This window comes from Nilaparvata lugens, chromosome 13 (genome assembly GCF_014356525.2).
Source record: "Nilaparvata lugens isolate BPH chromosome 13, ASM1435652v1, whole genome shotgun sequence".
NCBI lineage: Eukaryota > Metazoa > Arthropoda > Insecta > Hemiptera > Delphacidae > Nilaparvata > Nilaparvata lugens.
In genome coordinates, this window is record NC_052516.1 from 1,725,234 (window position 1) to 1,741,871 (window position 16,638).

General features: G+C 32.5%; 1 protein-coding gene across 4 annotated transcripts in view; it reads right to left on the reverse strand.

Annotated features, from left to right (window-relative positions):
* Positions 1–16,053, reverse strand: part of LOC111057664 (stromelysin-2) — an 82,497-nt gene extending 66,444 nt beyond the window's left edge. For 3 of the 4 annotated variants that reach the window (XM_039439552.1, XM_039439554.1, XM_039439553.1), the window contains exon 1: positions 14,538–16,036. In XM_039439552.1, coding sequence (XP_039295486.1) covers positions 14,538–14,681 — 144 coding nt within the window. In that variant the 5' untranslated portion in view covers positions 14,682–16,036. Of the gene's footprint in view, positions 1–14,537 lie in introns of all 4 variants that reach the window. The other variant, XM_039439551.1, reaches the window with a different exon arrangement.
* Between the last annotated feature and the right edge of the window lie 585 nt (positions 16,054–16,638).

The following is a 16,638-nucleotide window of genomic DNA, read 5'->3' on the forward strand; positions in this document are numbered from 1 at the left end:
TTTCAATACTAGAAATGTATCTTTATAGGCAATAAAAGATACCTTCTCAGTCTAATATTCCTGGTAGCTCACTAGAAGTTTTTATAAATGCTATTCTAGCTCACATGTCATAAGTTTGGCGACCATTGCTTTAAAGAATAATTGTTGAAAAACTGAATCTTCAGTGATGGACTAAATTCTTCCAATCACTCCATGGATATACCAGTTTTTATGGAAGAGTGAAAGATTATAAGAAGTCGGAGAAAAATAATTGAATAATAAACTAGAAAAGGATGAATAAGAAGCAAATTAGAAAGTGCTTGGTGAAGGGTGAAATAAATCAGTCAAAGCAGGAAAAGAGACGAATAAAGTTTTCAATTAAAGTGACTGACGCTTTTAGCCGCAATTTGTTTTAACCGAAGATCTAGAGTGTGACAATCACTCAAACTTAACCGCTCATTAACCGGAGATCATTGAGTAATCGATAGATAATATTACTCTCTCGAATAATCTAACTCTTTCACTTACTCTCACTCTCACTCTCTGTGAAGAATAATTTTCGGAACAAAATATTTCAAATTAATATTCATTTCACAGTTTTGAGTGTTAAGTAGAGAGAATTTGGTTATCAATCCGGATCTTAATCTTTCTAAATTCAAAATTAATGTTTCAAGTGTTTGTGTTTTGTTTCAATGTGGAAGAAGTTAGTGAAGAATTGAAAAGTCGCACATAACCTTTATTTGGACAATTTTTTCTATGAAATTGGGATGAAAAGAAGTTTTGGACTGTAGTCTGTTTTTTTTCCTCAAGTTGATTGTAAATGATGATGAATATCTCAGTATACTTCACATACTTTACTTGGTGGACCATACGTAGGTCATTAATTTATTGTCCAATCTGAGTGTCTTCTCCACCAAGTGAGCACAATACAATCATAATAATTTATCCTACATACTTTTTCACCAAGAATGGACAATATTCATAACCCAATACCTACTGCAGTCTAGTGACTAAATTATTCATAGATACATTTTCTGTTTCAATCGACCATAACCCAATACCTACTGCAGTCTAGTGACTGAGTTCATAGATACATTGATTTTTTTAATCAACCAATCAGGGAAAAGTAGGAAAGCTTTCTGTCATTCCCATGGGAAGGAATAGAGTTTACTTATAGCCCAGTACCTACTGCCATCTAGCGAATGAATTCAGAAACACATTTCTCACCTTCTCTCAACCAATCAGGAAAGAGCAGGCGGATCTTACTTGTGATTGGTTCGACGTTTATGCATTCCCCTGTTTCATTATTATATCATTTCTATTAATTCATTTTGTTATTGTATCATTTATATATTCAGGTCTATGAAACTTTTTTTCCATCTGTCATTATAGTGATCTCTTTCTATCTTATCTTTAATCCTTTATTCATACAAAAAGTGCATCATGGAAATGATAGGGGGAGGAAAAATAAGGTAACCTTGTGCTATTCCTCTCCCAAATTCAGATAAGGTTACACATAGTCCGAAATTAGTTAGTTAATTATCTTGATGATAATTCGTTAGAAGTCATTCGGTAGAGTGTTAATGAAATTGTTAAAGATTAGTATACTATTCGGTAATAATTTCAAGGCTGGAATCAAACGTAGAAACGATCTAAGGCGAAACTGGACAATATTCTTTCAATTCAAATTGCATTACATCTTTTCCTCATCGTTCAATTATATCCTTTCAGGTCCTACTTTATACAAAATAGTAACGAATATCGACATCAGTGTTTTGTCTTTTCGGTCTCAAAATTTTGTAGTTTTTTCAAGGTTTGAAATTTTTCAATTAATTGTGATTAATTTGATGTAATTTAGAAGTATTTTCTAATTTAAAAATGATTTTTATGTGTTTTGAATTGTAAATTGAGTGTGTAATTGAAGAATTTTGAAGTGACACATAACCTAGCTGAATATGGACTGTTGTATAAACTAGAATTGGAACCGTTTTGGGCTTATAAGCCTGTGGTACTTTTCTGTAAGTTGTGTAATTCTGAATGATTAAATAAATAATAAATAAATAAATCATTGGAAATATACTTTAAACAGACATCAAAATTTCTGATGAACTGACAATTTTATGAATTTATATTAAACTAAAGCTTTCAAGTAACCCTTTCTCATTTCATTTCAATTATTTTAGTAGCTTCAAGGAGAAAATTGGAAGGTTGTATAATGTTCATAGGAAATTTCATGTTTTTCAGCTGATAACTTCCATAGAAGAATCTCCAGGGTACCTAATTTCTCAAGAAGTATTTCTATTATGTTGAATATCGGGGACCGAGCTTCGCTCTGGAGTACAGCAGCATAACAAATTTATTACGAAAGAAGAAATTGTAATAACATCCATACAGAAATGTTCTATCTAATCACAGAAAATTGAGATTAATTCCCAGAGGAATGCAAAACTACCACCACAAAGACCCAGTTGCACAAAAGCCGGTGAAATTTTAATCCTAATTAACCTCACGTGAACCAAATCTGAGAAGACCATTACAAAAGATGGATCTACTGGAATTTAATACCTGATAAATACTAATAAATACCAGATTGAATGATTACAAAAGTCCAACAGCTGAGTCATAATTTTGACACAGTCCCACACACATGAACTCGCTCACTCACTTCCATCACCAACAGACGACTAAATAATATTATTATCAGCTGTTTTTCCAAGGATGAATAATAATTATCCTTTTAATGTCCTTCAGCGAGTTTTCCCAAGGATGAGACCTAGTGCAATCGAATCTTTATATTATAAACCTATTATGTTCTGAATTTCGTGAGAATCGTTCGAGCCGTTTTCGAGATCCGGTGAAATACAAACATATAAACATCTAAACATCTAAGTTAAACATCCAAACATCTAAACATATAAAATTGTCTAAATTATCGAAAAATAATTGTTTAAATTTGTCGAACAATTAAACATATGAATGTTTAAACATTTAAACATTAAATTAAATACATCTAAACATAAAGTTGCTCGTTTAATAGTATAGGATACTATTATAAGATTTCCAAAATTTACATTGTTTTATTTTATGAATTCATAGATATGAATCAGGTAACGAACGTTCACTCAAACTTTTGATCGTGAAAATAATAAATTATCACTTCAAGTATAGTAGAAAAACAAGTACATAAATTTGAAACAAGATTCACTAAAGGATTTAATACCATCAAGATAACAGTCTCAAACAATGGACATCGTGCATCATACCTGTAGAAGCTGCTAAATATTATTCAACTCACTGCTACTTTTATTTCTCTCTCATTTTTATTATTCAAAACCAGAAAAAATCCACCACCATTTTGAATGCAATCACGACTTTTCGCCGAAGGATACTTTGTCCTTGAACTATTTATAACGATTACACTCTTGTAAGATTCATTTTTATTTGTCAGCGTTCCTGGCAGATGATACCAATGCCACCCATTCAGCCTATGCTGAAAGAATGGGAAAAATCTCACCAGATTATACAATTTTTAACTTGACTGAGATTCACTTGAAAACGGTCAGAATTCCTCAAAGATAACAACAGCACTTCTCATTTAAAGAACGCTGAAAGTATGAATTGGATCTCATTATAATGGGTGTGTTCTAAGTTCTAAGGAGAGGTATCTCGTTCCTCAACGTTGATAAAAAATAATAGAGAAGATCTCTAAATAATGGGTGATTATGAAGAAGATAAATAATAATAAATAATTGATAAATAATGGGTTATCATGGAAAAGATCTGTATGTATGATTTGATGTGAAGATAAATAGAGGAGCAACAGTCACGGAAACTGTAATGAAATGTTTGTGGTTTGCATGAGGATTTTCATCTTTTTTTGAAAAAAGAAAGTCGAGAAGAGTTGTGTTGGAAAATTGTTGTGTTAATGTTATCTGAAAGCAATGGTTTTCATAAGTTTTTTTTTGTAGTTGAGAAGTTGATATTGTGAAAATTATTCATATTAAATAAAAATACTAAGAAGTAATCAAAAACCACAGATTTATTGATACTCAGAAAGACCGGTTTCGGTTGTTACACCATTGTCAATCTCTGATAATCTATAAACTCCATTTTCATAAGATTTGCAAGTATTATAAGGATGAGTATAAATATGCATATATATATTCACTCATTACTCACTATTCACTCATAGGTCAGCACAAAAATCGAAAAGATTTGAAGAGTCAATAACTTGTTTGGCCTATGTAGCCGGGAGACATTGCTGTGTCCGGCCTGCTAAAACCGAGCTTCAAATTGAGACTTCAAAATCCTCTCATATGTAATTAATGCCATAGAGAAACATAGCGTTAGTAAATATCCCATGGTATAATGAGTTTATGTCGCATCTTTTACTGTTATCTCAAGCCGCTTACTGTCGATTATTGTCGAATTTTACTTATTTGTTGGGGTGAGAGTGTATGAACGGCACAATATGAGACACTACCAGCGTCACACAGCTTCACGGGAAAGGACTATGTAGACTATCGGCTTGAGATAACAGTAAAAATTACGACATAAACTCCCTATACCTTGGGATATCTACTTACGCTATTGTTTCTCTATGTTAATGCACAATAACACTTCCATTTTAAGGTTGGAATACATTCGTAATAATGATGAGTGGAGTTTGGGTTCCAACATAATAAGAAAATATGACATCAACAAAACCTCATGATTTTTTATTGATTATTTCTTTATGAAAGAAATAATAATCTGAATTTGAGTTATTGAAATAGAATATTGCATCAGCAATATTGTATATTATAATATTATAGAATATTGCATATTGTATCAGCGTCGTTTGTTGTAACAAAAAATAATCTTTCACTTTTGACCAATGGATTTGTATCTAACACATCTTTTATTTTGGGAATTTCCAATGTAATTGGCATTCAGCATTGTTTGCCATTTGTTATCAGTTCAATTGATTAGTCTCAGAAGTGATTTAATTTATCTATATTCTTTATTCATTCATTCTTTATTCATTCATTCAATAATTACATCATCAAAATGATTGGGAGAGAAAAAAAGTTATCCTTGTGCTATTCCTCTCCCAAATTTGGATAAGGTTACACATAATCCAAAATAGGTTAAGTCTTGTAGTTAGTTGTTCACTTCACTAAATTTCCAGTCCTTAATTATTTTCATAAAGTAGATTTTTATAGATTATACTAAACATTTTGTATCTGGGTTGATATTTTCTATTTCTCTTCATGTACAAATTATTCTTCTGAACTATATTGAATAAATATACTGTAATTGAAGAATGTGACACATAACCTAACTACATTTGGACTGTTATATAAATTAGAATTGGAACCGTTTTGGGCTTATAAGCCTCTGGTACTTTTCTGTAAGTTGTGTGATTCTGAACAATCAAAAAAATATATGAATAAATAAAGTATTCGAATGGCTTCGTCCCTTAATTTTATTTGAAGGTTCAAACTGGCCTGAATGCATGATTTTAGCCGTCAATATATTGAAAACTACACTGCACTTAGAATATAACTATATCGTTTTGGCTGTCTAGACATCTAGATCATACAATTTATTCTATTGCGAAAAAAATTCTAGGCTCAACTGGACCTGTCCATCCATGAATTTATTCTCAGCTTTCGATGCAATTTTTTCTCTCCACCATCTCACTCACTCACTCACTCTCTCACTCTCTCTCTCACTCTCTCTCTCACTCTCTCTCTCACTCTCTCTCCTCCCTCACACTAACTCACTCTCTCACTCTCTCACTCTCACTCTCTCAAACACTCCCTCTCACACCCTCTCCCTCAATCTCTCTCTCCGAACCATTGTTTGAGCCGTAAAATTTTCCAACAAAAGTCACTTTTTTACTGCACTAATAAAAAGTGCATAGCAAACGATTGTCGACAACCTCTTGAATAGTATCTCACTATTGGAACTGTCAGCAATCCTCCATGGATAACATTCATGCCTCCCATTCAACCTGTGCTGACAGTTGAAACTGAATTCCACGATAGTTGTTTTCTCTTGAAAATGTCTCACGTTTTCTCTGCAAATTTATTTCATTTCTATTCTGATGCGAGCAGAACCGAATAGGTTTGAAGAGATCCAGTTTAAATTTTTCATTGTATCAATTTTAATTCATTATATTTAATTTTTATTTATTGTATTTATTAAGTTTTTAACTTCAATGTCAAAATTTCCATAAATTACTCCCTACTCCTCTCCTTCTTTGGTAGAGAGTTAGTGGGGAGGATATTTTAAATATTCTTTCCGAAGAATGGACTTGATATGTCCAAAGCTCCGCCAATTTATGTAGATGCATAACAATAATATAATCTATAGCTATTACCAATGCTTTTTACATATCATATGCAGTTCAAAAATAATTTCTTATTCTATATTATGTAAATTCATCTATAATTTTGCTGTATTGTAAGCTATTGTATATATTGTATATAGTCTAGACTAGACTATAGTATTCCTCTCTTCTCCATTATATATTCTATCAGTTTCCAACCATTATCATTAGTTTTTAGAAAATCATTATGAACATATTTAAATAACAAAGAATCCACTCAGACGCAAAAATAACAAATCGTAAAACAATATTTTAAAATTGAAACTAGTCTGAACTACTACTCAAGCCAGGTATGTTTCATTCATAAAAAAATACTAGGAACTACTCATAAAATGACTCATCTCAGACAAACTGGTTACATATATGTATGGGTTCACTAGGCTATATAGATATACACCTACTGTTATATAACTGGATATTTGGTCGCTATATAGATATAGTTAACGTGTAACTGAACCGGTTGTAAAATCAAGGTGAACTCCATTCAATCGATGCTAAAGTTTGTACGATTGTTTCCGATGTTTTGGAATGAGTTTGATGGAAGGATTACTTGTCAGTGGTTCGGAAGTCACTTGAAAGAGTGGTGCATCTATAGTGAGGTTCACTTTAGACTGTTAGCATTGGTGGAATGGGAAGCTGCAACGTTAATTAATATAAGGAATGTTCTGTTGACTGTAGGAAGAGAATCTAAAGGTGCGTACAGATATACGCGCCGCGAACATGAGTAATTCACTTTAAATCAGCTGATTATATCTGTATTTTACAGAAACGGTCAGATACATATATAAAAAGCTTGGCATCAGCTGATTGAAAGTGAATTGCTCATGTTCGCGGCTCGTAAATCTGTACGCACCTTTAGGCATAATCAGTTAGATAAAATGGAAATCTTCCTGGTCTATCAATATGATTCATGCTTAAATTGATATTGGAATTCTTTTATTCCCTTTATTCGATTGTGAAATCTGTATAATATTGTTTGATTAGTTGAAAAATATTGGATGAAAATAAGCTCACGTTACTGAGTAGCTATGTATATTAATCTTCCGTTAGTCGCGCCCTACTCAATCACACGAGCAGTCGCGTGTTGTATTTTGTACAACATCCAATTTTCCAAGTGTTATGTACTCTGTTTACTGTCAAAACATATTAATTAATTGTATAATTATTTATTCCATTTTCTTGGATTATTTCACGCCTATGAACATTTGGATGATTAACATTTCATAGCCCAATAAGGTACAACAAGCAAAGAAAGCCATCAATTCTGTGTTATTGGTTCGTTTACAGCCCCTGTATACAGTCTTTCCCTATCTTATGCACTGTCGCGACTAAATGGCACCTAAAGACTGAACCATTGCTCGGTTGATACTGCAACTCAGTTGAATGATGGGGGGAAAGTTTTGGAATGCATTGGCGACTCATTCACTGACACCACCCCATCCAATAGTATTGTGCAGCAAAAAAACTGACACTGTTGTACTTTTTACAACAGCGCGACTGCCGGAAGGTTAAGAAGAAGCTTATCATAAATCTAGGCTAGAAGCTATGTAGAAGCTATGCATAATATTATGTTCAATCGGATTAGAAAGATACTCATTTCATGAATAATTTTTTGGTCTCAAAATTTTATAGTTTTTTCAAAGTTTGGAATTTTCTATTAATGTAATTGACTAGCAGGAACCCGTGCTTCGCAAGGATCTATTTTCAAAATTGATAATCTGAAAACTTGACGTAATGAAATTTTGAAGAATTGAAAATAGACCTATAACCATCCTTGGTTAATTAAGAATCTAGCCTATATGCAAAATTTCAAGTTGATTAGTCCAGTAGTTCAGACGTGATAATGCGTCAAACATAATTTTCCTATCCCGTACGTGTATAAGCCAACTCTTTATTTTATTATAGATATGGTTAACGACTGCAAGAGATAGGAGTGTGGAACAGAATATTTGTGAAACTATGATAGCCCCAGGAGTTTCTCGAACACAATAGTAGGTACTACATGAACTTTTTGAAAGTGATTTGAAAAAAATGTTAAAACAACAGAACTGAAAGTTGTCAACCATTCTACCTCCATTTAGAGAGTTCGATTCTTGTTGGCAAGAAACATGTTATTCAACGCAGAAATCATTGTTAATTTACTAAACGATAGGATAAGTTGAATAGTTTTCCTTTCAGGGGAGTTTTGACAACCCACAAAACTCATTTTTCATTTGAGGAAATATCGAAAAGGTGCATAGGATCTTATTTTTGTTCAGCTTGCCAAAATACCCCTCATTTCAATATTGAAATTTTAGACTGACTCTACAGTGAGTCAATAATTCTATCATGGCTCGAATAATTTTGAAATTGTAATAAAATAAAAATGGTAGAGAATAATTAATTCATGTGAATGTCAACACCTTTATTTAAAGACATATTAACTGCATGCGTTTTTGTATTGCCGATACAGCATTGATAAAACTGTAGACGTTTATTTAGCAGTCTCAAAAAACTGTTCTAGCTAAAAAATGAATAATCCATACATTGGGCCTATACATTGCATCAGGAAAATGAAGTTCAAAACTATGGTTTTCCTAAACATATGTTGTTGACATAATTTCTTTGATGCAGCTGTTTCACATTCGCCATACAGAGTTTGTGAAAAAAATATTGATTAGTAAAGAAACACAATAAGGAAAAATATAAACAAAGTCCAACGTACATGGGAATAAAATTTATTGGTTGTCTCCCAGGTTGCATAAGACATGAACCTGATAAATCAAATTTAAGGAATTGCTGAGAGCATATTTGATGGATTTAGCATGCTACAGTATAAACGAGTTTACTGTAAAAAAATGAATTTATACAGTCACTAATTTCTCTTTAGCTTTAAGTTAGTTTTAGTTTTTGACTTTTTCATGTACATTTTCATGTATGTTTTGGAAATAAATAAATGATTGATTGATTGATTGATTATCAAAACAATACTTCTATTAAATTAATAATAATATCAAACATATTTATCAATTATCAGAACAATATTATTGAGGTTGAGTGGAATCAGGTAGAAAGCAATAACAGAACAGATGTTCTTTTTTGAATTTCTATCTATTATTTTGTTATTTCCAATGATTACAACATATGTTAGAATATCACATGTCAATAAATGAATTATTTCATTTCCATATGGCACTCACCTTACCATGTCCATAACCTTACTTAATAGGATCCTTTTTCATCCTTTGAAACCCTTAGAGGCAATATATCTCAAAATCCGTTCTTAGTGCGCGTCTAGCATGTTTGAAGAATATTTGTGCAAAGTTTCAAGTCTGTAGGACAGTTAGTTTGAGCTGTAGTGTGATTTTACATCAAAATTTTCGAAAAATGCCCTCTCCTGGACCTCCCTGTGCTCCTGATCGAAATTTTTCTGCATAGATCTAATTTTTTTTCGTAGCTGAACAAAAAAGTTCCTCATGACTTTGCTGTGCAATGAGCGGTTAAAAAGTACAAAATTTTGGGGGGGCCCTAGCTCCCTCAGGGGGGCAAATTTCTGAAAATCCTTTCTTAGTGGATGTTTTCAGGCTACCATAAACAATCGTGCAAAATTTCAAGTTTTTAGGCTCAGTAGTTTGGACTGTGGTGTGATTTCAGTCTGTCGGGGCTTAGCCTTTTATAAAAGAGAAGATTAAATTCAATTCAGAAGTATTTTTTTAAATTTAAAAATGATTTTGAGTGTTTTGAATTGTGAATTGTGTGTGCAATTGAAGAATGTTAAGTGACACATAGTTACATTTGGACTGTTGTATAAATTAGAATTGGAACCGTTTTGGGCTTATAAGCCTGTGGTACTTCTCTGTAAGTTGTGTAATTCTGAATGATTGAATAAATAGATAAATAAATAAATAAATTTCATAATTTTAATGTTAAGTTTATTTCAAGACTGTATTAACGTTGAAACTATTTGTATTCTATTTTTTGAGTAAGTTGAAATTGATATGATTCTATTTTAGACCTATGTTTTGGAAGAAATCTATAATTGTGAAAAATAATAACATCATAAATACGGCTTTCAACCAGTTTTATAGATAAAGAGACATTGACATCGAAGTGTATTATGAGAATTACAATATTATGACGTGGAATTTGATTGAAACATTCTAGAAATTCCGAGCCAATTTCATAGATAAGGAAAACGATTGCATTTGACAATGAAAATAGCAAATTTCTAGTAATTTCCGGAGAACGTTTGCTATTTTGATGATACATTGATGAGTCTTCAGTATTGAAACAGGATGAGAGAATTTTTTGCTTACTCCGAAAATTGGAGTTCATTTGAGAACGCATTTCATAAAAAATAAAAATATATAATATCGAGTGACCTGGCTGAATCAGGTCTGGTGTCAGAGTTTCAGGTCGAACCTGATCAATTTCAGAGCCTCTAACCATGACCTAAGGAGTCAATTCAATATTTTCTAAATTTGGCTTAGTGGTTTTGTGTTTTGTTTCGGTTTTGTATATGTTTGGACTTTTTAACATCAAAATGAACTTTATTCCGAAGTGAAAAGTGTAAATTTAAAGTATTGTGCTGACTATAACCTTAGTGTCCGGTTTCCCATTAGGGAACTTTGGACTATATACGGCGAGGTGGAACTACCCACCATTCAAAGCCATACGCTAATAATAATGATTTCATGATTTTAATAGATTTCTCTTATTCATACTTTGAACTCTTTCATGTTTTCAGGTCGAAACTGATCAAATTAAGGCCTCTAACATGACCTAACGACTTATTTTCTCGTAGTCATACTTTGAACTCTTTCATGTTTTCAGGTCGAAACTGATCAAATTAAGGCCTCTAACATGACCTAACGACTTATTTCATGATTTTAATAGATTTCTCGTAGTCATACTTTGAACTCTTTCATGTTTTCAGGTCGAAACTGATCAAATTAAGGCCTCTAACATGACCTAACGACTTATTCATGATTTTAATGAATTTTTCATAGTACACTGAATTTATTCTTTCATGCTCTCTTTTTATTGAAGATATCTCTAGCAAAGTGTAGGCTCACTTTTCAAAAGAAGCGCCAATCAGGCCTGATTTATATGATAGAATACAGTCAAAATCATACAATATTGTATGATAAAGTACTATTTCCATTGGAACAACGTGAAGATCATAATAAATTTGTTTTTAAATTGGGAAGGAAAATGTTGGATGATAGTTGAAGGATATTGAAGGATTTTAGAATGTTGAAGGATAATTCTATCCGTTCCTCCACCTATTTGGTACGTTGAGTAGCATAATAAAATTAACACATACTGTACAAATGATTTGGACAGTATAGTTTAAATTGGAAATGGGACAGTTTTGGGCATGAGCCTGTTATGCCTCTCCTCCTGAGAGAGTTAGTGGGGAGGATATTTTTAATATTCTTTCCGAGAATGGACATTGATATGTCCAAAGCTCCGCCAATTTATGTAGATGCATAACAATATAATTATTATTTATAGTTATTATATTACAAATTGCTTTTTCATATCATATACAGTTCAATAATTATTTTCTTAGTCTATATCATGTAAATTCATCTATAATTTTGCTGTATTGTAAGCTGTATTATAAGTGTATAAGACAGTGTTATATTGTAATCTACATAAATAAAGTACTCAATCAATCAATCAATCAATCCTCATGTTAAGTATTTGTACACAATGTGATAAATAAATAATATTTTAAATTCGCAAAACAAAATTCACTACTAACATAGATCAAGCAAAACAAACGAAAAACCAAGTAGCCTAGTTTTCAGTCAGTCTACTCCGTGTTGTATCAGTTTCCATTGAAAAGTCGAGGCAATTTGACCTTCCCCAGTAGCCTAAACGGCTTATTCACCTCACAAATAGGCTAAAATTGCCTGATGTCGAGCCCATTTCTGCCTTTTTGTCAGGTGTACACCTTTGTTAACACTTTGTATACGTTTTATCATCTAGTGCACTGTAGAGAATCCAAACTGAACTGTATGAAATTCACTGGAAACTGTCAGAACTCCTTATGAAACCATATCAATACTGTCCATTCAACCGATACTGACATTTTCAGATGAATCTAGTGTCGTTTATGCTTGTATTATCTATTGGGAGATTCACGTCAAGCTGTCAGAAATCTTCATAAACAGCATCGATACTACCCATTAAATTGATTCTGACAGATAAGAGTAGATTTTACTGAAGAGTACTTGGGTTTTTTCGAGTGGCTGATAGAGATATTGAGAAAAATCAACTTCCCCTAATGATAAAATAATGAAAATATGGCGAAATTGGTTTGATAACACTCAATAGGACTTCACTGTCATTCTATGAATCGATAAAACGATTATGAATCGATTCTAAAATCTATGATTTGAGTGAAAATATGGGAGTAATGGATTGATTGATTGATTGATTGAGTACTTTATTTATGTAGATTACAATATATACTGGCTTATACACTTATATACATAGCTTACACTAATATTACAATACAGCGAAATTATAGATTAATTTACATGATATAGACTAAGAAAATAATTATTGAACTGTGTATGATATGAAAAAGCAATTTGTAATATAATAATATATTATATAGATAATAATTATATTGTTATGCCTCTACATAAATTGGCGGAGCTTTGGACATATCACTGTCATCTTCGGAAAGAATATTAAAAATATCCTCCCCACTAACTCTCTACCAAATGGATGAGAGATTAGAAAGAGAGATCGGGAATAAAAATAAAAATATAAATGTAAATCCAAGTACCCCTAATTGAATAAAAACACAAATATGTTGTCAAATTCTACACTGTTGACAACATATTTGTGTTTTATTCAATTAAGGAACGGTTCTACAATATTGACAATGTCTCAGTCGAATTTAGTCGAAAAGTACCCACCCCTTTTTAATGCCAATATTACTATAATATTACTATATATATGCTATTATCTCAATAATGGCAGATAATAATGGCTGATAATAGCATTATATAGCCGAAACATGTCGTGACTAAATAGTGTTATTAAAAGGTAAGTTGGATTTATATTTTTATTTATATTCAAAAGTAGCCCTAAAGAAAAAAAGACGAGAGATTGATATGATTAAGAGACAGAGAGGTATGAGAGATAGAGAGATTGTGATGATAAAGAGGTTAAGAGGGGGAAACAAATTTCGTGTTTGAAAAGTGTGCTACTTTGAAGAAATAATAATTATAATGGTACTAATATTTCAGGAAGATGTAGGAAATGTTTTCAGGGAAGATTTGTTTCAAAATTCTAAACCTTAAAAACCTCCCACATATTCTGCTGTAGCTATTGCTTATCCTTGTCATCTTGTTATTAACACGGTTAGGGGAATCACAAATCTTGAATCTAAAATCTTTAAAATCTTAATTTTAAATCTTGATGTTAATCTGAAATTTAACTAAACTTAAACTTAAACTTTAACTGTAAACTTAAACTTTAACTGTAAACTTAACTGTAAACTTTAACGATTGTTAGCGTCGGAGGCCAAGGAATTGATCTGGTTGACTTAATGAGCTGTAGTTTCATATTCATATTCTCAATTCATTTTGTAGTCTCAACTTGTGTAACCTTATCTAAATTAGGGAGAGGAATAGCACAAGGTTACCTTACTTTTTTCTCTCCCTATCATTTTGATAATTTACATACTTATTGTATGAATCAGTGAAGAATAAAGATAAAGAATAGAAAAACACTGCAATGATTATGGCAGTATTACATTATTTTGAACCAAACCAATTGATTATGTTTCCTGAAGAACGCCTGAGATACTGTAACGTTACGTTTATCTGATGAAATAGAATATATTATCATGCAAACAATCGAGAACAAGGCAACAAAAATATTGAATGAAAAAGACTAAGAAATTGTCAAAAAAAACACTGATTCATTGATAGTTAGAAAGACCGGTTTCGTTTATTACAGCATTGTCAATCTCTGATAAACTCTTTCTAATTATCAATAAATCAGTGGTTTTTGACAATTTTTTAGTCTTTTTCATTCGATATGAATAATTACCACAATATCAACTTCTCAACTACACAAAAATTGAAATAATATATAGAAAAATCACTCATCATAGCCAAACAATCGAGAACAAGGCAACAAAAATATTGAAATAATATATAGAAAAATCACTCACCATAGCCTGTGTATCTGACTGGATGCATTCCACCCTGTTTATTGATAAAATGTTCAATACCACAAAAATCCTCAAAAGCAGGAATAGAGAATTTGGAATGTTCCTCCCACACTCTGTGCTGTAGATATTACTTGTCCTTGCCATGTTGAAATTTGAAATTTCCACAAAAATAAATAAGAAAAACTAGAAATATATAAAAATGTAGTCAGTCACTTGGAATCACACTTTCTTCTTGAGGAGTATTTCTATTTATAGAACATCTCTATAAATATGAACGAGACTCCGATGTCAACAAGAGAAACAGGTTATAATAATTGGAGTAATATATATAAATATTGTAGCTAATATTGTCACTGTGTTGTATAATCAATACAAATTGTTTGTTAAGAGATAAATTGTAATTGAAAAACTAGAAACTGATTGTACACCTACACAGTAATGACGTTTCGATTGTTCCAATCCGACTGATTGTTGCACTATTAGAAAAATTCTATGATTCTAATATTTTCTCGATAATAACCTTCACTTTTTACAGTCTCTTCTGCTAATTTTTCTCCTTCTGTTGTTATATTTCCTTAGAGTTCTTCACCACCTGTTTTTCTTCAATTCTTCCATTCACTTTTCATTAGTTTCCCAACTTTTCTCCACTTTTCTCACTCTATTTTTGGTTATTTTTCAACAGTTTTTCTCCCCCTATTTCTCCTCTGGCATTAAACTCTCTTACCCTACTACTTCTTGTACTTCTACCTTTTCTATATTACTCCCTAGTTCTTCCCCTCCTCTCTATTATCCTATTTCCTCTCAGGTTTTCTCTCTCCTTTCTCTTCAAATTATCTTCTCCTCTATTTTCATACACTTAAGTTCCCTTTTCACCTGGTCCTGGATACTCTATCTTTACTCCTGATATTCCTTCTCCTTATTCTTCACTTCTTCCTCTCTCAATTTCCTTTTCCTTCTTATCTTTCTCTATCTTTTCTTCACCTAATCCTCTACACACTACCTATACTCCTTATCTTATTCTTCACTTCTTCCTCTCTCTATTCTTCTCCTTCTTTACCTTTTATTTTTCTTCTAATTCTTTTTCTTCTTCTACGATTTTTACCGCTCCACCGATTCTCCACACAGCTACAGTATTTAGTAGCACCTCCAACTTCCTGGTCAGTGTTCACTACTTCTATTGTCTTTAACTACTCACCCACTCACTCTCTCTCTTTCGCACTATCTCTCTCTCACCCAGTTCTGTAACAACTGTACAGCCGCACCGCGAAACAATTAAAAACCGCCTACTTATGAAACAGATTCAGCGGCCGACGATAATAATAACTTTTAAACTACTACAAACACTGAGAAGCGTACGCGCGTTTTTTTTTTGCAGCGCAGTGTCGCGGCTGGATGCGTTTTCAAACTTCCCGGTTGTTCCCGGTTGACCAATCAGCAGCCAGAGTGGGGTAGATGCGCGCGCACACACACAAACCTAACCTAACTTTCGCGTGCCAAAGCCAGACTCGCACTGAAAGTGGTCCGCTAGTGTGCGCGTCGTTTTATACGAGCGCGAATCTCTGCTCTTGACATCACTGAGTGACGTCATCTGCGCCGAGATTCACTCCATACTGACAGAGATCATAATGGATTTGGATTGGTGCTCCTTGATCAAACAATGCTGCCAGATTCAAGTGATTCTCTCGTGACGTCATTTGAAGTTTTATCTGGCAGAGTTTCTCATGGATCTACATGAGTGTTTCTCGATCATCAAAGCTGACAATCTAAATCGAATTTTACTTGACGTCATTTGAACTTTTATTTGGCAGATTTCCTTATGGATCTACATCATTATTCACCGATCAACCAATCCTGACAAAATGAAGTGAACCGTTCTTGACGTCATCTGAACTTTGATCTGGCAGAGCTCCTTATGTATCTACATGAGTGTTTCTCGATCATCAAAACTGACAATCTAAAGAGAATTTCACTTGACGTCTTATGAACTTTTATCTGTCAGATTTCCTTATGGATCAATATCATTATTCACCGATCAACCAATCCTGACAAAATGAAGTGAACCTGACTTGACGTCATCTGAACTTTTATCTGGCAGAGTTCC